Source organism: Phodopus roborovskii, unplaced genomic scaffold, assembly GCF_943737965.1.
Source record: "Phodopus roborovskii unplaced genomic scaffold, PHOROB, whole genome shotgun sequence".
NCBI lineage: Eukaryota > Metazoa > Chordata > Mammalia > Rodentia > Cricetidae > Phodopus > Phodopus roborovskii.
The window spans coordinates 47666184-47686540 of NW_026126480.1; the positions used below are offsets into that span (position 1 = coordinate 47666184).

A 20357-nucleotide genomic window follows, 5' to 3' on the forward strand; every position below is an offset into this window, starting at 1 on the left:
GAAGGGAATCCTTCCTTTGCCAAGTTTGGGAGATCTAGCTAGTGCTTTGCTGTGCTTGGGGTGAACACCTGACTCCCTGCCCATAATAGGACCCAGCCAAGGGAAAAGCACTAGGAGCCCAGGAACCCTGTACCTGCTCCAGACCCCCTTTGGTAGTTGCCACTGGAAGTGACTGCAGCAACCCAGCTCCTGGGATAGGTGGGGAGGGAACTGGGAGAGTCCTGGGGCCTGGTGTAGTCTAGGTGGGTTCAACCCTGCTACCTTCTGTGCGCCCAGGAGTGTGCAGAGCCCCCGGGCAGCCGCTGCGCGGAGTGGCTCCGCCCCCAACTGTCACGGACAGCGCAAGCAGGCGGAGGGTGCACCCCGGAGGCTGACGTAGCCGAAGACATCTGCGGAGCCCAAAGTCGGCCCCGGCCCGCCAGTGACCACGGCCCTCAGGGCGCCACCCCCGGCCCCGCCCCAGGCGTCCCCGCGCCACCGTTTGGCGACACTGCGGCAGGCGGCGGGCGCGTTGCCATGGCGGCCAGGAGCGCGTAGCTGGCGGTGCCCAGCTCAACCCGGCAAGCACAGAGGCGGCGGCCAGCTTGGAGAGGATCTGCCGGAAAAGGACCCACCAGAGAGGGGATCTGACCCAGAGGAAACCTGCTGGGGAGGGGATCCCAGACCGGAGGTGGTTCAGGGCTGGAGTTCCAACCTGCACGCAGGCCCTGCTGAGCGCCAAGATGCAGGCCATGGACCCAGCCTCCCGGGGCTTCTACCAGGAAGATGGCAAGGACCTGGACTTCTACGACTTCGAACCGCTTCCCACCCTGCCGGAGGATGAGGTGAGCTAGTCCCAGACGCCCCCACCTGTCCCTGAGGAGGGGTGGGGAAGAAGAGTGGAGAGAACACAGCTCTCCTGCTGCATAAATTTTGGCCCCTGGGGTACCCACTGCTAAGGGTTCCTGTCCTCAGCCCCACCCGCCACAGAACAGCTGGAATGTTGTATGGGACAGCAATGGGACTGTCCCTGCAAAAGTTGGCTGCTGAAGGGGTGGGTTCCTAGTATTTTAATCCTTGGACACATTGGGGGCTGGGGATCCTGGCAGGTATGGACAATAGGTAACTCCTGACCTACTCAGCTGCCTAGTGCGAAAGCAGATGAGCTTGAGAATGCTGGATGTGACCCCTTTCCAGCGTTGCGGGTGCTTCCTGCTCTGGGGAACCTCCCTCCCCAAGTCCCCTGAGAGCTGCTAGTCCAGAACTACACAGAGCCCCTCCTGGTTGGAGAGCTAGGTGCCCCGCCCCCAAGCTCCCAGACGATGGTCATGCACAAACTCCATGTCATGGAATAGCATGGCAAGCACCCCCCCCCCAATGCTCCCAGGGGCACCTTGACCTCCCTCAAGAATCTTTGGGGGACCCTTCCAAGCCAGGACCATTGAGGAGACCTTTCCAAGCCAGGCTCTGGAGTCCCTGTGGAAGAATCCACCACTCTTTAGCCCCTTGAATACACGGGTGCTAGAGACTGTCCACCCACCTTTGCAGCTGGCCTAGCTATCTGATGAATGAAAGTCAGCCAGAACCCTCCTGAAGCATAAGCCTGGGGTCTGCAGCACTAGGCCCTGCCAGCTCTTCCATTCCTCTTCCCTGGAGGAGTGGACTCTGAAAGGATAAAAATCCATTGCTCCTGCCTGCCCTGCCTCCAGGGCCCTCTGAGTAGTGCTGGAGTTGGTGCTGCCCCCACCATGAAGTGTCCTGGATTTGGTGCAATTGAAGGCTGCAGAGAGGAGAGGCCAGGGAATAAATAAACCTTTGGACATCTCCCTGGCTTTGATGGGAAAGAGAGGGTGCCCTCAGCGTACAGCCTTCAGAAACTGCTGGAGGACAGGACGTGTTCTAGGGTATCTGTGGGAGCCTCGGCTCTTGGTCAGCACCAGAAGCAGATCTGAGAACCTCTGTGCCTTTTTGTATCAGCCACTGAGCTTGGAGGGCTCACTCTGGGCCTGGCATCTGAGGCAGTGGGACTACTACATCGACCGCACCTAGGACCACAGGTTGAAGCCGAGCCTTGCACCCAGAGGGCCATCTGTTTACCATGCCCTGATACATTCTGTATTAGGAATGTCCCCAGTCCCTCTGGGTTGGAGAGTTTCCATATACACAATGTGTGAGGTTTCTGTCCTCTGACCCTGATGAGTCCTTTTTTGGAATTCCCCATTTCAATGGCATTCAGTGGGAAGTTCAGGTGAGTCCCTTGCCTGAGAAAGAGTGCTACTCCCATAAAAAGAAGGGGGGGCAATAATGGAGCTCAATTGTAGCATGCTTGCCTAGCATACACAAGGCTTTGGACTCAACACCCAGTGCCACAAGAAAACCCAACAACAAAAACTTATTCTCTAAAATAGGAGAAGAGTCTTCGGGGCTTGGCCTTGAACCAACACAGTCCCGAGTCTAAGAATACAACTGAGATCTAGATTCGATGCTTCCTGCAGTCAGCTCAGTCCCCAGTAAGGTTTTCAAATTCATGTACATCAAGGTCACATGACTCTGTCCCTGGCACAGCATTCTGTATCTGGTTGCATTTGAAAGCTGTCCAGACGGTAGCAACGAGATAGGCTGCCATCCCTCCTGGAGCTCAATGCTGGAGAATCCCTTGGGTCTGTGTAACCCAGGCCATGATAGCCTTTTTACAGGTGAGATGAAGCCAGATTGAGCATACATAAAGAGCTTATAGGATATTAGAATTCTCTCCACTACAGCTAAGAAATAGAATCCTACAGAGCCTCTAAAGGCCCCTGAATAGCTCTGCCCTGTCATGACCCAAAGAAAATCCAAATGACTTGGGAACATGCTGTCTAACCTCCAGCTAACTGGTACAGTACTAAACATGCTCACTGAAGGCCTTACCGTAATTGCCAGAGACAACACACTGGACAGTGGCATGTGTGAGTAGGCCCCTCCTCAGTGGTGGGAGTGGGAAATGCCTGTCAGAGATCATCTTGGCATTTTCTTGTATTGAAAAGACCAGTGCCTGCATCCCAGCAATTCTCCAGAAAAACATGGCATATGAGCAGGCATGTGCCCGTGAGAAAACCTACTGAACGATTAGAAATCACCATTAATGGGTCAGCATGTCCCACTACATTGTGGAGGCTGAAGCCATGCTCTGTCCCTGGTCTCCTAAACTGATACAGCAAGAAGAGCCTGGATACACAGTAAAGTTGTTCTGACCAAGAGCTATGCAAGGTGGACTTCTTGGAGGAGATGACCTTTCTAGGATTCAACATAGAAATTCAGCCTTTCTGAACATGCAAAGTAGAATCAGGAACAAATCTGTGAGATTGGATCCAAGCAGAACCAGAGCTGCCAGAAAGGCAGGCATGCACCAAGTGGCTGTGGTTGAGGGCCCGATAGTGCTGGTCAAAAAGTAGCCTTCATTGGTCTTCAAGAATACAGAATGGTACAGGTTTGGCAGTGAAGATGGCAACATTGGGTGTCAGCAGAGAGTTCTTATTGTTCCCAAGCCAACCGAATGTCTCTCAGAACCTCCTGGTGCTGGGCTGGCCTGAGGGACTGAAAATGAACAGTGACCCACAGCAGAAATTCTACTATTAGAAAGGAGTTTTCTCCACCATGCCCTTAGAGTCCATGTAATATGTTTCCAAACAGGCTCTAAGCAGAAGGCGGCCTAAAACTAGAAAAGAACTGAGCCAGCAGGGTGGGCACTCGGGGGCAGACACAGCCCACAGAGCACCTTGCAAGCTCCTGCCTCCCTGCTGGGGTTTGGCTGAGACTCACAAACTGAGACTGCCAACACATGGTGCCAGCATCAATTTGAGTTTTACATTGGCAGGTCCTGTTATGATAAGCTGAAAAGTTAATTGGCTATAAATATACTTGAAATGTGCACAGTGACCCCTAGAACCCATGTAACCCAGCTCCAAGTCTGTCCAAAGGAAGGGGAGCTCATAAGTACATATAGGCCCTTAAGCAGGGCACTCTGAGGTAAACAGATAAGGGCTTGGTCTCTGGAGCTCAGGGATCAGCTGAAGTGTCTTTCCCCAGAGCATAGCCCCCAATCCCCAGGGTCTCAATCCTTCCAGCCAAAATCAGGTTAAGTTTGCACCAGAGCACTGCAAGCAGACGACTGATCTTCCTACCTACAGGGAAATTACATAGGTGATCCCCACCCCATACCCATAAGTGCCACCCTAGTAAGGATGGTGAGGGGCAGGCTAGACTGTGAAGGAACTTCTCACCCATCAAGACCTGAGCCTATAGAGGGAAAATGGAGCTACTGAGTTGGCTTCAGATCAGGCCATCAGCTGATCTCCATGGCAAGAGCTGTAAGAGACTGCAAGGCCTGGAGCTTGCAATGCCCAGGTCTGCATGAGACCCTTAGTATGGTTGGCATGGGATGCCATACAGACCCACATCTACATGAGTGAGTTCTAACTTCTCGTGGGACTCACAGCAGATTACCTCTTTGATGGCCCCTGGACATGTTACCTGTGGAGCCAAAGTCAGAGGCCTGCAGCAGGCTGAATATATTTCACTGGGTTCTGAGCTGTGTGGCAGATAGACTGGCTACCATATCTCCAGGTCACACCATGAAGAAGCCAATAAAGATACACAAGGTGGGCTCCTACCCATGGTGGAGACCAAGAGGGTCTACTGGAATAGGGATAGGGAAGGGCACAGACAGGTTGGGCAACTGGTGAGTGATATCTGAGTCCCTCTGGGCTGTCATTCTTGTGCCTGACACATTAGCCAAAGCTTTTCCCTGCCCTTCGCCAGTGGCATAGATTTAGGCAAAAGACTGTCCTTTCTCCTACCTGGCAAAACTGGAGCATCTGTAGGTCCTAGAGGTGACCTCAGAGCCCAGAATTCAGGCCTGGGTCCCTCGGCTCTTATCGTGGAGCACTGACAGGATCATCAGCTGTGTAAACAGACTCTGACCTGAGGGTGTTATGTATGGAAGGGCTGATAACCCTGTCATTGGAGAAAGCCTTGGACATAGCTGGAAGCAATGACTCAGGGCCCATGGGGTTCATCCCAGAATCATACAAATGATCCTGGGCTCCTGCTTTCCCAAGTCACATACCCCTACCACAAATTGGCCCTGAGGGCAGCAGGTCTTCAGCTGCTCTGAGGTCTGACCAGACTCCTCCAACCCCACCCCCTGCTTTCAGGAGCATCTTCCTAACAGACCTAAGTAGGAGGCAGTGATGTAAGCTGCAGGATGGCCAAGCAGTATGTCTGGCAGGGTTGCCTTCTGCTGGCGGCACATCCTGTCATGGCTGTGAGCAGGCAGGCCTGCTGGCCAGCATGAACAACGACAGTGGGGTGCCGGCAGGCCCTGCCGTGGGACTGAGACTGACTCAGACTCATGTCGTGAGCTGGCTTCTTTTCTCCTACATGGCCCCCATGGAGTCTTCAAGGCTGCATACTACCTCACCTGTATGTCTGTGTAGGCTTGCAAGGATACGTATGTACAAGCATGTTGCCCTGTATTGTACACTGTGCTGGCACATGCCTGTGTGAAGGTGTGGAGGGATGGTGTACACATGTGTGTGAAGTGTATGTGTGTGCCTCTTCAGCCATGTCCAGTTGGCATCACCGGGAGCTCGGGTTCTTCTGAGTTCTGAGGGATCCTCAATACTACAAAGAAACTACAGGCTTGAGCCATGTTTAGAAAAACAGCTTAACTGTCAGGGACCTTCGTCACAGGAGTAGGTCTGGGGATGTGTCCTCACCAAGCCCCCACCTTGAGCTCCAAGAATGAAATGTCCTGTAGATACGCAGGGTCTAACACTCACCCAGAGCCTCAAGGCTCTGGCCGGCAGCTTCAGGACCCTGCTCTTGGTTTCATCCATTTGGCTAAGTGCTTGTTTGGTTAATTGAATCACTGCCTTCTCATCTGTGACCTGTGATTGTGGGGATGTTTTACAGTGTCATCTCCAGGCAGAGACCCTTATGAACTGTCAAGACAAAAAAAAAAAAAAAAAACCCTGTCATTTGCCTGTACTTGAGCAGTTCATGTCCTGGGGCCATGGCCACAGATGCCTATTCTTCACCACCCCACTCCCCTCTGACAAGGGGCGTCCACATCCTTTGCCCACAACAGCCCTCGGCCCAGCTCCAGAAGAAACCCCCAGCCACTCTTGTAAGTGGGTGGTACACAAAAACATGAGCACAGGCAGTAACAGGGACTTGACAGCAACCAGGCAAGAGGCTTGCAGCCTAAGATGTCTGATATGAATGAGTCCAGGTGTATGTGAGCATGTGTGGGCAACTGTGGCTATGCTTGTGAGTATAGGTGGGTATAGCAATGCATATTATTGTATGGGAGTGGTTTTTGCTAAGTGTGAGTGTACAAATGTAAAGACAACTAACTACCTGTGTATGCGTGTGCCTGTTTTGGGCAACACACGAAATGCTCCATGGCTGTGATATTCAAGGAATAGCAGGATGACTGTCTAAAAAAGGCCTGGCCTAAGACCCTTTTCCTGAGTGTAAGTGAAGCACCACCAGAAATCATCTGTTTCCCTAGAGCGTTAGCCTCAGCATGGAGTACTAGGTCCGTTCTGGGACAGCCCTCTGAGGGCTTACACCAAGCCTGTCTTGGCAGGAAAATGTGTCTCTGGCTGACATCCTCTCCCTGCGGGACAGAGGTCTCAGTGAGCAGGAAGCCTGGGCTGTATGCCTAGAATGCAGCCTGTCCATGCAGAGTGTCGCCCACGCAGCCATCTTCCAGACCCTGTGCATCACACCTGACACCCTGGCATTCAACACCAGTGGCAACGTGTGCTTCATGGAGCAGCTCAGTGGTGAGGACAAAAGGGGAACGGAGTAGGGGTGGGGGATACCTAGTACAGCACACTGGTGGTACCTTGAGGCCGGGTGTGAGCACCAAGCATCTGAGACCATAAGGGAGGGCCCAAGCCCTGGGTTTCTTTTGGAATCTGAGGGGATCCTCTGTTCAAGGCAGCACAGAGGAGAAGGGCAGGCTGGATGTTGAGTTCCAGTGGCCCCTGTAAGCCCCACCATCCTAAGACTACCATACACTCCCTCAGGGAGCCAGAGAAGTGCTCAGACATAATATGAGCTCTATTCAGGCCTTCCTCGGAAGAGGATGCCTGGGTCACTGTCTCCCCTAGGCTGGCACTCCCAGCCTGCTGGAAGTTGACACAAGGGCTTGAAGGGGAGACTTATCTGGCCAGGTAGACTGGACACCCATTAGGCCTCTTCCAGGTAAAGTATGATTTTCTCATATTAAGAGCCCACTGTTCCTTTTTCAAGAATCCAAACAAATTCATTTCCTCCTTCTGATTTGGACCATGTATGGTTCAAGAATGGTGTGTTATTGCCTCGGATGTTTACAACCTTCCTTGGGGGCTTCAGCCTGAGCAAAGGAAAAGAGGCTCCAAGGGTTGCAGCCTTCTCCTGGCTGTCCCCGAAGGCTCCCAGGGTCTGAGCTCTGGTAGGTGGGGTTCTTTCTTCACCAAAAGATAAGATCAGAATGCCTTCTCTTTTCTTCTCCAAGATGACCCCGAGGGTGCCTTTGTACCCCCAGAGTTTGACCTGACAGGAAACACCTTTGAGGTAAGTGGTGACTCTCCAAGCCTTGACATTTTCATCTTTAGGGTTACCTTTGTTATTATAGTCCTGTGGCCTCTGTGTAGTAGGTTGTCCCCAGTTGGGGGCTGCCTTTGGGGCCTCTACTTTCATGCTTAGTGGCTACTGGAAGACATGTGGGTGTTTGGGAGCAGTGGCCTCAGACATCTCAGTCAGGGTTGGTACTGAGTTCACTTATTGCAATGTCAAGTCAGAAGGCCTCTTAGTCTCACCAGGGACTTGTGGGAGGAACCAGAAAAGGCTACAGGTGTTCACTGCCCTTAAGAAATGCCTCTGGGGAGCTAGACCATGCCTTTAATCCCAGCATTCAGGAGGCAGAGGCACACAGATCTCTGTGAGTTCAAGACCAGCCTGGTTTACCCAGTGAATTCTAGGATAGCCAAGGCTGTTATGCAGAGAAACCCTGTCTCAAAAGAAACAGGAAAAAAATGCCTCTGGGGGCTGGAGACATGGCTCAATGGCCAAAAGCACTCGCTTCTCTTGCAAAGGACCCAAGTCTGGTTGCCAGAACCCACATAATGGCTAACACCATCTTTAACTCCACTCCTAGGAGATCCGATGTCTCCTTCAGGTGTCCACTGTCGGAAAGAGTTTGTTTTGTTTGGGATGGGGTCTGGCTATATTGCTCAGATGTCTTAGTTGGAATTATTATTGCTATGATGAGACACCATGACCAAAGCAACTTGAGGAGGAAAGGGTTATTTAGCTTACACTTCCACAGCATAGTCCATTGTTGAAGGAAATCAGGACAGGAACTCAAACAGGGCAGGAACCTGGAAGCAGGAGATGATGCAGAGGCCAAGGAAGGGTACTGGCTTCCATGTCATGGCTCACTTGCTCAGCCTGCTTTCTTACTGTCCCAAGAATGGCATCACCCATGTGGGCTGGGCCCTCCTTCATCAACAGCTAATTAAGAAACTGCCCTGCAGCTGGAACTTATGGAGGCATTTCTTCAATTAACTTTCCCTCCTTTCAGATGCCTCTAGCTTGTGTCAAGTTGATGTAAAACTAACCAACAGACCAGGATAGTTCACAGCTGCTAGATTCAAGTGATCCTCCTGCTTTAGCCTCCCAAATGCAAGGGCAAGGTATGCACTACCACATCTGCCCCATTTCCCAGCAACAACACAGTCACAGTGACCAGTGCTCCTTACATTGTTAATGTATTCTGCATCCTTAGCAGACCTCCTGGCCCTGAAATCAAACATATATATTCACTGCCAAAAGTCTCAAAGCGCTAGTCTTCACACTGAGCCCCTCAGAAGCTGGTTTCCTTAGCTTCCCTAAACTGTGACTGGCAAACCAAAGTTGTGTCTTTTCATCATAAAAGGTGATGTTCCATTACACACTGATGCTTTAATGACCCAATCAAACTAGTTAACATTTCTTTTTACCCAGTACGAGATAGAAACTATCTCATCTTCTTCTGTGGATGGCTGGCCATTTTCCCAGCTCTGTTTATTGGCTAGCTGTGGTACACATACAACTACCTTCCATTGGTTTTTTACTTCAGTTTTCTGTTCCTTTGTTAACTTTATCTACTTTAATATCAAAACATCTTGCAGAATCTTGCTACTATTTCTAGCAACTTAGAGGTTTGGTTTTTTTTGTTTTGTTTTCATTTTTTCCTCTTGATCAAATCACCAGCAGTGTTCCATACTGTCTCCTCCAGGGACAAAGCTTATTTCCATTCCAATCCTCAGGAAGTGCAGTATCTAGAGACTAGATTCTAGTCTATGGTGGAAGTGCAGAGATCACCCATCCTGCCTTGAGGAACTGGTGACCCCTGATCTAACCATATGGATGGCACTGGCCTTGGCCACATGAGTTCCTATCTGTTCTGAGATTATCAAGGTTTACCATGAATACATATCTCATATTATGAAATATTTCTTTTGTCCCCTTGAAATGATCATGTCATTTCCTTCATTGAGATGTTAGGTTTTTATGTCCTAACATTATCACCCTTTTCCACTTAAGAAAACCTAGGTGCTGTTGCATCTGACTGATTAGTACTTATTATGGGTCTTCCGGGGGTTTTATGGGCAGTTGGTACTTTTCCACCCTGCAAATGACCAGCTCTGGTTTCAGGATTGCTCTGAGCTTGCCTCTTTGCTCTGTACAAGAATGGCATTATCTATGCCTTGGAAGTCTGGGAAGACTCACTGAAAAGGACATCGGCTTTCTTTGTGAATGATTGCTAAGTAACATCAATTTTTAATAGTTACAGCAGTGATCTTGTTTGTGCTACAAAAAGGGGTTTTTTTGTTTTTTTTTTTTTTTTTTTTTTTTTTGGTTTGGTTTTATTTTTTTGAAACTACAGCAGGAGAAAATATGCATCTATGGGCTGCAGGTGATGCCCTTTGCATCTTTGTGATGTCTTTTAATTTCCTGTTCCCAAGCACTGGCCCATTCTTCTTCAATTTCTCTTTCTTTCTGCTGTGGGTCTAACCAGAGGCTGTTTACCTTGTTAGTTCTTTCAGAGCGTCCTCCACATCCCTGGTTCTGAGCCTCTCTTCTTTTGTTTGCTTTGAGTTCAATGGCTATTTCTTCACTTCAGGGGGAAACTCATCCACCTTCATCTTCTTTATCTCCGGCTGTGAGTCTCCCTCAGCATGTGAGCTTTGTCACACCATGTTTGCTTCTGGGTACTTTTTTTTTTTTTTTTTTTTTTTTTAGTTCAGTCCAAGAGTTATTCAGTTATGTGAATAGGTTGGGTTTCCCTTTTTAGGAAGACATATACACAGAAGGTACACATGTACCAAGTATAAAACCCCACTGTTATGATAAAGCATGTGGTGAACCTTGGCAAATTCCATGGCGGTTGAGGGTGATCAAGGCGGAGCGACAAACATGCCAGGCAGACAAAGCTTAAGTAAGAAATTTTATTAGGAAGGGGAGGGAGGGGGGAAGGAAAGAAAAAAGAGGTAAAGAGAGACAGAAAGAGAGGACAGAAGAGAAGAGGGAGACAGAAAAGTCCTCTCTGCCCCAGGGGAACTATAGGGAAAGAATTGCGGGAGGGAACATAAGTAGGCATGGGTCTTTCTTTTAAAGGGGCCCTTTGCACCTGCCTCAGGACTAGTAGTCATGGGACCGGGACCCTGGGCTGACCAGAGTACTGCCAGAGTGCATTCTTCCAAGTGACAGAGGCAGTCCAGCATAATGCCTGAATCCTTACACCCACAACTTTTCAAAAACGGACATCTCTGCAGTCAGTATCCAAACAGAGTCCTCACAATGAGACACTGGCACTCCCCCACCCCCACAGTGACGGTCCAACCACACAGAACAGAGATGTTTATCTCATCCTGTCCTCTTGCTCCCTGTGGCTGGACTCAGTGGGGCTGGTGACAACTGTCATGAGAGTGTAGTCACTGGAAAGCTTTCATTCTCTATCATCGCTTCTTATTTCTGAACACACTGGGAGTTTTTAATGCAGCCTTTCTCCTTTGACTTTCTAGCTCAATAAGGCTGTGGCTGAAGCAATGTCCCCTGCACACTCACTAGAGAGAGGGCGTGCAGGCTTCCTTTATTCCTCGGTCAAGATGCAGCCTTTTCCATGTAGCTCAGGCTCATTGATCATTTGTCAGAATCTTCCGTGGCATCCATTTTGTTTTTATTTATTTACTTACTTACCCTAGTAACCATCAAAATCTGCCCCTAAGGACAAGTAATTGGGGCTCTTCCTGTAAAGGTAATGTGTTCCCATGGTAGCCACTAAACCTGAGAGGATCCAGAAGGGGGCTCCCCTGGGGCTGAGCCTTGTGAGAAATGGATTTCCTGTGGATTGACTGCGGAACACCAGTGTGGTTAGCCAGGGTAGAAACAGGAGGCTGGGGTATGTATGTCAGAAAGGGGCCCCATGTCTCAGAGCTTCTCCAGGTCCCTGGATGATCAGTGACTTCCTTATGTTCTACACACACAACAGTCAGTCCTTCCTACCTTACCCTTATTATGGAGAGATTTTGCACGTACTGGGAAGTGTTCCCATGTCCACTCTGGGACATATGGACCTCACATGAGTCAAGGTGCCCAGAGTCTCTGCTCTGCCCCAGATTAGCTTTACTCTGGAACCCTTTGTTGGGGCCTGCCAAAAGTTTTAAGCAGCTCAGGTGATACAAACAGTGACAGGGACACAGGGCTCAAGTGTATGACTTGGACAAGCCTCACTCTGGCTCATGGACACCTTCTCTGGAACCTTCTAGCATCAGTTCATCCCTGTGCTATTTCTCTCTTGCTCCATGGCATCTGGCCACTACAGGCACATGCTGCACAGCTAACCTTGGGTCTTTGGACTACTTCCAGAACAGCCTTCCTTTGGACAGAGTTTGCCTGTTGTGACCAGGCTGATCACCTACCTGATCACCTACCTGATCACCATGTCACCTGCTGACCTAACATCAATAGCTCCACCACACCTTCAGCGTTTTGCACCTATCCAGACCCAGACCCTACTTCTTTCTCCACCTGACCTGGGCTTTTTCTCACTACAGAATCGTCCCACTCATTGCTCCCCACAGAAGCCAGACAGCAGGGAGCATCTCCTCCAGTGTCCCCCATCCAGGTATCCACCTGGACCCTCTGGGTTCCAGACACCATCTAGCCACCTCTTCTGATCCTCTCTTCTGCTATTGAGGCCAACTGCCCAAAACCTGTTCTAGAATCTCCCAGGCTTGTTGTGGCCAGTCATCTCAGAACTGGGTATGGTCAACCCCCTTGTCCAAACCCCCTCAGCCTGCCTAGGTTCCAAAAGTTGACAATCCCCCAGCCTCTGCACGTCCCCCTCCACGTGCATAGGCCCTTTTCTTGCCTTTGTCACTCTGGTGGGCTCCTGTGGTACCAGCCAGGATGGCTCAGTCCTGTCACACTGTCATTTGCTTGAGACAACAATCCACACGGAGGGATGATGATGGGAGACTGTGAGTCTGGGACCTGTGAGCAATGCTGACGTGAAACAAGGAGGCTGGCTTTCATTAAGGGGCTGGAGGTCTCTGCAAGCAGGTAGACTTCAGGCTACAGACTGCAGGATGAGTCCAAGGGGAACAAGAGCTGGGGAGGTAGAAGGGTAGGGAGTGAGTACCCACTTAAAAGATAAGGAGGCCGATATTCACTGGCCACGAGAGGCAGGTCTGCAGTCCCCTCACAGAATGTGACAGAATGATCCAAGCACTGGCTGAGAGTGCAGCAGACAATGACCCCGAACAGAGTGCACATAGCATGGGCTGAATCCAGAGCAAGTGCACATAGGACCTGGGCCTAAAAGAATAAAAGACTTCCAATATATGAAACCAGAATACAGCCCAAAACAAATGGATTCCTTTGTATTGATAGTTTCAAGGTAAAGGTGTAACTTAAGTGTGGCATTTATTTTTTTCCCATTTTTTAATTTCATTTTACATTCCAACCACAGTTCTCCTACCCCTCCTCCCACACCCGCACCACCTCCTCCCACCCGTCCCCTCAACTCTGGCCTAGCCCAGTCCCAGTCCACTCCTCCTCAGGGGTAAGGGCTCCCATGAAGGGTCAACGTAGTCTGGCACAATAGGTTGGGGCAGGGCCGGGCCCCTCTTCCATGCATTAAGACTGAACACAGCATACTACCATAGGGAATGGGGTCCAACAAGCTAGTTCATGTACTGGGATTATATCGTGGTCCTACTAAGTGTGCCATTTATAATAGCAACAAAACCCACAGGAGTCCAGCAATTAAGACAACAAGATTTTTAAGAAATAGAAAAGTCACATAAGTCAACATGATGAACATACATTGAGACATTTCATTGTCCCCTTAAATATAGATGTTATTTGTGAATTAAAAGTTAAAATATAAATAAATATTCTGACTAAGTATCATTATTTCATTTTGCAAGCAGATTAGAAGAGGGGCTAGTCATTCTTGAATAACATTGGCTTCTACACACACACACACACACACACACACACACACACGGGGTGGGGGGCTTCTACACACCTAGTATCCTAGTCTTGTATAGAGCCCTCCCTTGCTCTCCTGTGCACAGACAGGACAATGCCAACTTTCAAACCAAAAGAAGATTCTTCTTTCCTTCTGCTTACTTCCTGTTTGTAAAGAATGCCTAAGGCAAGTAGGCAGCTGGGGAGAATAGGATTTCTATACCGTGGGCAGCAGGCCCAGGCATCATGCTGACCACAGGAATGGCAAACGTGCTGGTCTTGGCAGGGGAAAACAGTTGCTTGCAGGGCAGGTACTAACACTCCTTGGTACCACAGGCACACATCTACTCCCTGGGGGCCACACTGAAGGCTGCCCTGGAGTATGTGGCAGAACCAGAGCTGGAGCCCAGGCTGAGCCCAGACCTGGAAGGACTGCTGAGCCAGATGCAGGCAGAAGACCCCAGGGACCGGCCAGACCTGGAGGTAGGCTCTCAGCTAGACATGCATGCTGCATGACCACACAGACAGCACAGACCCTGCAACCTCACTGGCTAGAATCTGGGTTTTTTTGTTTGTTTGTTTTGTTTTGTTTTGTTTTTGTTTTTTGTTTTTTTTATGTATCAGAAAATACATGTGGAAACAGGTGGCTGGATCTGAGGGTGATGGGTGCCATCCCAGAGCTGTGCAGTTGGGTGGGTCTCAGGAGGATAGGCTTCCCTGGAGAGCTGCACACCTGAGAGGCACCCTGGTGCTTGCAGAGCATCATAGCACTGTGCGAGGAGAAGATGCAGCCTGCGTCCTCATGCCGCCTGTGCCGCAGTCTTTCAGCCATTGGAAGAAGGGTGCTCTCCATTGAGTCCTTTGGAGCATTCCAGGGTAAGCGCCAACACTTATACGTCTATGCCTACATATGAATACATATAAGTTCATACATGTGCACAGGGACACATATACATCTACACAGCATCCACAGAAGAATGCACACAGTATACATGTATAGAACCATGCACCCTGGCCGGGCAGTGGTAGTGCACACCTTTAGCTCCAGCACTTGGTGAGGCAGAGGCAGGCAGATATCTGTGAGTTCAAAACCAGCTTGGTCTACAAGAGCTAGTTCCAGGACAGCCTCCAAAGCCACAGAGAAACCCTGTCTCGAAAATCCAAAGGAAAAAAGAAAAGAAAAGAAACATGCACCCTTACTCATGATCACATGTTCTCATACACCATATAAATACCACACTCACAGTCACACACTTGTTCAAATACAGCATATGTGTATCCCATGCAAACATGCTCCCATGTTTATACCCTTGCATATATAAATATACAAATGCCTGTTTATACTACACACTCAAGTGTAAGTATGCAGACTGGTGTATACATCCACATTCAAGTGCATACCACATGCATGTACCCATGTACGTGCTGGGCACACACTACCATTTTCCAACTCAGGCTTAGTGACTCCAGGCAGCCCTGTCTGGTGCACTCACCTCTCCATGTGCAAAGCTATTGCTGTCCATCTAGAATTTATCACAGTCTCAGGACTGTGCTGGCCTCCATAACTACCCAGAGCCTCAGAGTGGCTGGAGGGTCCTCCCTGACAAGCAAGCAGCAGTGTTTGTAATGCCACAGCCCTGGTGACTGCCAGTGATCACCCCAGCAACAGTAGAGGGTAACTTCTGAATGCAGGCATAGACAAAATATTGAGTAAAACAGGCAGCTGAGCCGCTGTGGCATGTATGCAAAACTTTGGGGCACAACATGTGTGTGCAATTGTGTGCCATAGCATGTATGCAAGACCATGCTGCATGCTGTGTATGTAGAAGACTATGTGCCCTATGCCTGCCTCCAGATTCCATTTCTCCCCCTAGAGAGTGGCTTGTATAATCACAATAGAAAGATGAGGAGCTTTGGGATAAAGTAATTAATTAGATGGGCAAGGGCTGATCCCCTGGGAAGCTCAGCCAAGAGGGAGACCCAGAAGCCTCCATTCAGAGACTATAATTGGCTGAGTTACATGACTGAAGTGTAGATCCTGGGGACCTCTGGAGCCTATGCTAAGGGGATGAGTGGAAATCTGGGAGTACAGGACATGTAAGCCTGCCCTGTGAGACTTTGGGGAGGGGTTTGTGGTGATGAGTAGGACAGGGTCAGGGGTGGCTCTCAGGTCACCACCCTAGCACAGACTCCTGATCCAAACTTCCCTGCAGTAACCATTTCTTGCCTTCTGTTCAGACCTCAGTGAGAACACATGGAGGGGAAGACCTGCTCCAAGAAATGTGGGGCCCAAGAAGATGGCAGGAGACCTCAGCACTGATCCAGAGGCACTGTCCTCACCAAGGGGCCTACTCCGGCCTCCTGCCTCAAGAGATGCAGAGCAAGAGGCTGGTCAGGGTCCCAGAGTCCCCTCCCCCAAACCACTGCTGTCAGCACCCATGAGAAATGGTGAGAACCCAGGACAGGAAGGGCTGGCCAACCTTGTCCTGGATGCCAGGTGCCCCCTGGGTGAGTTGGACAGAGACATCCTCAGACGAAGCCGGCTGAAAAAGGCTCAGACATTTCCTAGGCTACTGCAGGAGAGTACGGAGGCCAGCACCCTCTGCCTGTCACTGACCAGCTCAAGAAACCAGCTGACCATATCTGAGTTCTTCCCCTCAGATCCCAGCAAGCTCTTCCTGGAAGGGAAAAATGGCCTTTCTGGCTTCAAGACACAGTCCAAAAGCAGGCTTTGGCCAGAGCAGGAACCTGGAGTCCAACGGGAGAAGGCACTGGGTGCAGGCCGTAATCCTAATAGGAGTCCAGGAGCCTCGGGACAGTTAGAGGCTTTATTTCCTAACCAGGGAACTGCAGAGTACAAACCTTTGTCCCATCCAGTAGAACCTGGAGATTCAGACAATGAAGGCCAAATAGCTAGGAGTGAAGAGGGGATCCCAGAAGGATGCGGACAACTGGAAAGTGCAGCTACTGAGAAGGTATGTGGGGTAGGAGGAGGTCAGAGGCTGCTTCTCCTTAGCCTGGATGTGCAGCTCATACAAGCCCAGCCCCTCTCTGCCTTCACTCTTGACTGATAATTAGCAGTGTCTTCTGTGGGCTCCCTATTTTTGAAGGGAACTTCAAATGCAAATCGAGGGAAGGGCTGGATGTCACCCCCAGGCGTGGGTCCCTGGCCAGAACCCTCCCTGTGGCTTTTCCGTCTTTCCTTCTTTCTTTCTTTTTTCTTTTCTTTTTATCATTATTTTTATTATTATTATTTTTCTTATATTACATATCAATCCCAGTTCCCTCTCCCCCCCCCTTCCTCCCTCTCTTTCTTCCTCCCATGCTCCCTGACCACCCTCCCATCCCATTTCCCCACCCCCTACTCCACAGGGAGGGTGATACCTTCCAGGAAGGATCATCAAAATCTGTCAAGTCATTTGGAGTAGGGACTAGGCCCTCCCTCCTGCCTCTAGGTTAGGGGGTATCCCTCCATGGGGAATGTGCTCCCAAATTCCTTTCGTGCATCAGGGATACATCCTGGTTCCACTGTCAGAGGTCCCTTAGACTGTCCCTGTGGCCTTTCTAGATGTGCAAGTTAATCTCTGAACACCCTAGAAAGAACCAACTTCCTTAGCCTTGATCCACCCATGTACAGGTGCATCCCCATGGTTCATTATCTTCCAGAACTGAAGTAGACAGCTCCTAGATTGGGCTTCAGGGGCCCAACCACTTCCCAAGCCTTATCTCAGACTAGGTTCCTTGAGCTTCATACTTCACAGCAGGATGGAATTCCAGTACAAGGGTCTGCAGGCCAGATATGGACCATGGCACTGAGTATATTTCTCCCTTGGCTGTTCAATGGGTTCCTCAAAGCTCTGTGTCCTCCAGGTGTTTCTCAAAGTGAGGACACCTGAGCCAGAGTCCCAGTATACATTTGTATATCAAGAATTATCAGGCCATCTGGGTGGTGTTGGTGCACGACTTTAATCCCAGCACTTGAGAGGCAGAGGCAGGCAGATCTCTGTGAGTTGGAGGCCAGTCTGATCTACAGACTGAATTCCAGGACAGCTAGGGCTACATAGAGAATCCCTGTCTCCAAAAGTCAAAAAAAAAAAAAAAAAAGTCAGTGCTATTTCCCGCCAGTCTTTGTTGTCCCAAAGGAGAGAGTGTGAGACAGGTGTTTCTGTGGTTTATTATCATTTGCACACTGATAAGAGCTTGGGAGTGTGGTTATTTAAAGAGATACCTGGAGTAGGGTTGGTGATACAGATGATCAGCATTGTCTGGGCCTGTGATACTCACATATGCTCAGCTACCGTCTCAAGATTTCTCCACAGGGTACAGACGTCTTACAACACCATCTTCTAGATGGATAAACAGAGGTCTGGGTAGCTGAGTAGCCTATGGTGGGAAATGTACTGCTAAGGAGGAAAGTTGAAGTCTAGCTTTCACCTTAACCATCTGGACAACCTGCCTCAGATAGAGAATGCCCAGGGCCCTCCAAACCTCAGACTCCCACATAGAGATGTTCCAGAGCTGGGAGTCCTCACCTCAGCTTCAAGGCTCATTGCTCCCACCCCTGGATAATAATACACCCCACCAAAAGCAGAACAAATGAGCTGGTTAGCAGAGAGCCACAGGACTGAGCTGTCTAATGTAGCAACCCTTCCTGTGCGCAGAGCTAGTGGATAGCATCTCAGGTGAAGTTGATGGCCTTTGAAAACTTCTGCTAACCGTGTGTAATTCTGTGGTGACCTTGTTCCCAGACCTCCCGGTAGTCTCCACAGGCAGGAGACAACTTCTAAGCTCCATTAGTTCTATTCGCTTGAAGATGTGTTAAGATACACATAAACACAAAATTTACCATCCTAACCACCTGTAAGTGCATGGCCCAGTGTATTAAAGACATTTACATCTCACTGTCTCCAGAGCAGCCTCTCTTAACATGTGGGTCTGACCTCTTGGGGTGAGGGATCAAATGGCCTTTTCACAGAGGTCACCTAAGACCATTGGAAAACACAGATAATTTCATTATGATTCATAGTAGCAGCAAAATTATGGTTATGAAGTAATGGCAAAAATAATTTTATGGTTGAGGGGTCACCACAATGGGAGGAACTGCATTAAAGGGTTGCAGCATAAGGAAGGGTGAGAATGTTTTCCATTTCCTACACCTGAGTTCTGCCTCCAGTGAACACTGACTCCCCTCCATTCCTTTCTACAGCCTCTCCACCTTCTATATTTTTACAAATGCAACCTCATGTATGAAATCCAACAGCTTCTGTCTGTTGTCTAGCTTGTTTCATTCCCCATAATGTCCTCAAGATCCACCAATAGTCAACACTGCAGTGTTTCCTCCTCCTCCCTTCTCTTTTTCCTTCTTGTCTCATGGTGCCTGAAATAGTCCTGGAACTCACTCTGGAGCCAGGAATGAGCTTGGCTTCTTGGCCCTTCAGCCTCCACTTCTCAAATGCTGGGATTACAGGGGCCGCCATGCCCAACTCCTTAATGTTCTATTGCCCTTAAAAATAGTTGAAACATTAAGTTTATGTTCTGTATTTTAACACACACACACACACACACACACACACACACACACACACACACGGGGAAATGAAAGCTCTTCGTTTTAAAGCTTGAGCAATGTCCCGTGGATGGACTACATTTCTTCTCTCTTGTTTTAATTAACCTTTATTTTAATTTATGTGTATGGCTGTTTGGCCTGCATGTATGACTATGAGCTACTGCGTAGGTGCTGGGAATTGAAAGGTCCTCTACAACAGCCATCTCTCCAGCCCCTGAACCACATTTCTTTATCCATTCATCCATTATTGATATTTGAGCTTCTTCCCTTTTTTGGGTGTGGTGAACGGTGCTGCCTTGAACCTGAGCAAACAGCTGTCCACTCCAGTTTCAGATCTTAGGGGTAATCCAAAAGTGGAATTGTTAGATATTAGGGTGGTTTCCTGTACTTCCTCTAAGGAACTGCCATCTTTTCCCATGAAAGCTGCACCATTTCATGGGTGAGGGCTCCAATTTCTCCGCACACCCATCCATTGAATTTGGAGAATTTCTCCAGCCCCTTGCATAGGGGATGCTGCATGTGAAAACTGAATCACTATTCACTGTTACCCTCCATGAAACCTTCCCGTGGCACCAAGAGGACTGAGTGTTCACATGTGACCCATCTCTTTCACAGAGCCTCTCCCTGCAGGACCTTCTATCTAAGCTAGGCCGGCCCTTCAGGGAGTACGAGCTATGGGCCCTGTGCCTCTCCTGCCTTAGCACTCTGCAGAAACACACGGAGCACCCAGGTGATGATGGGTCACACTACTTCTCCTGAGTCCTGGGGCCCAAAAGCTGGGGAGGGAGAGGGGGGAGTAACAAAATCAATGCTGTGAGCCAGAGGCAATGGCTCAGTTTTACTGGGCAACACGCCCTAGGGGAAGCACCTGGGTCTTGGCACAAAAAGGGACAGTGGAGACAATTGCCTAAAATGTGGCCCCAATGCCAATGACCCCTTCCTCCCAGGAGTGAAAGAAGGGCTCAGGATGTTAAACTAGGTTGTGACCCTGCATGTTCAACCCTGTTGAATAGCCACATAAATGGACAGTCATCTGTGCTCTCAAAATAGCATGTGCAGTAATGGAGGTAGCATCTGAGGGGACCAGACTGCAACTCTCAGAGAAATATTGTCCAGGGACAATCTGCAATTAAGCTGCCTCTCAGCCACGAGTCTGGAGAATTTGAAGAGCCCAACCTCCCTCACCCAGCCATTCCCAAGGGCAGAGTAGTGTGGGCCTTGTCCACATCCATCCTCCTGTTTATTCTTAACTTGATGA

General features: G+C 49.5%; 1 protein-coding gene across 1 annotated transcript in view; it reads left to right on the forward strand.

The window, feature by feature from the left end:
* Positions 1–311: 311 nt before the first annotated feature.
* Kndc1 (kinase non-catalytic C-lobe domain containing 1) overlaps positions 312–20357 on the forward strand; it is a 48251-nt gene continuing 28205 nt past the window's right edge. Inside the window, exons 1-7 of the mRNA XM_051193283.1 lie at positions 312–824; positions 6614–6812; positions 7529–7587; positions 13870–14016; positions 14292–14409; positions 15772–16508; positions 19715–19829. Of these exons, the coding sequence (XP_051049240.1) occupies positions 723–824; positions 6614–6812; positions 7529–7587; positions 13870–14016; positions 14292–14409; positions 15772–16508; positions 19715–19829 (1477 nt within the window). The 5' untranslated portion in view covers positions 312–722. The remainder of the gene's footprint in view (positions 825–6613; positions 6813–7528; positions 7588–13869; positions 14017–14291; positions 14410–15771; positions 16509–19714; positions 19830–20357) is intronic.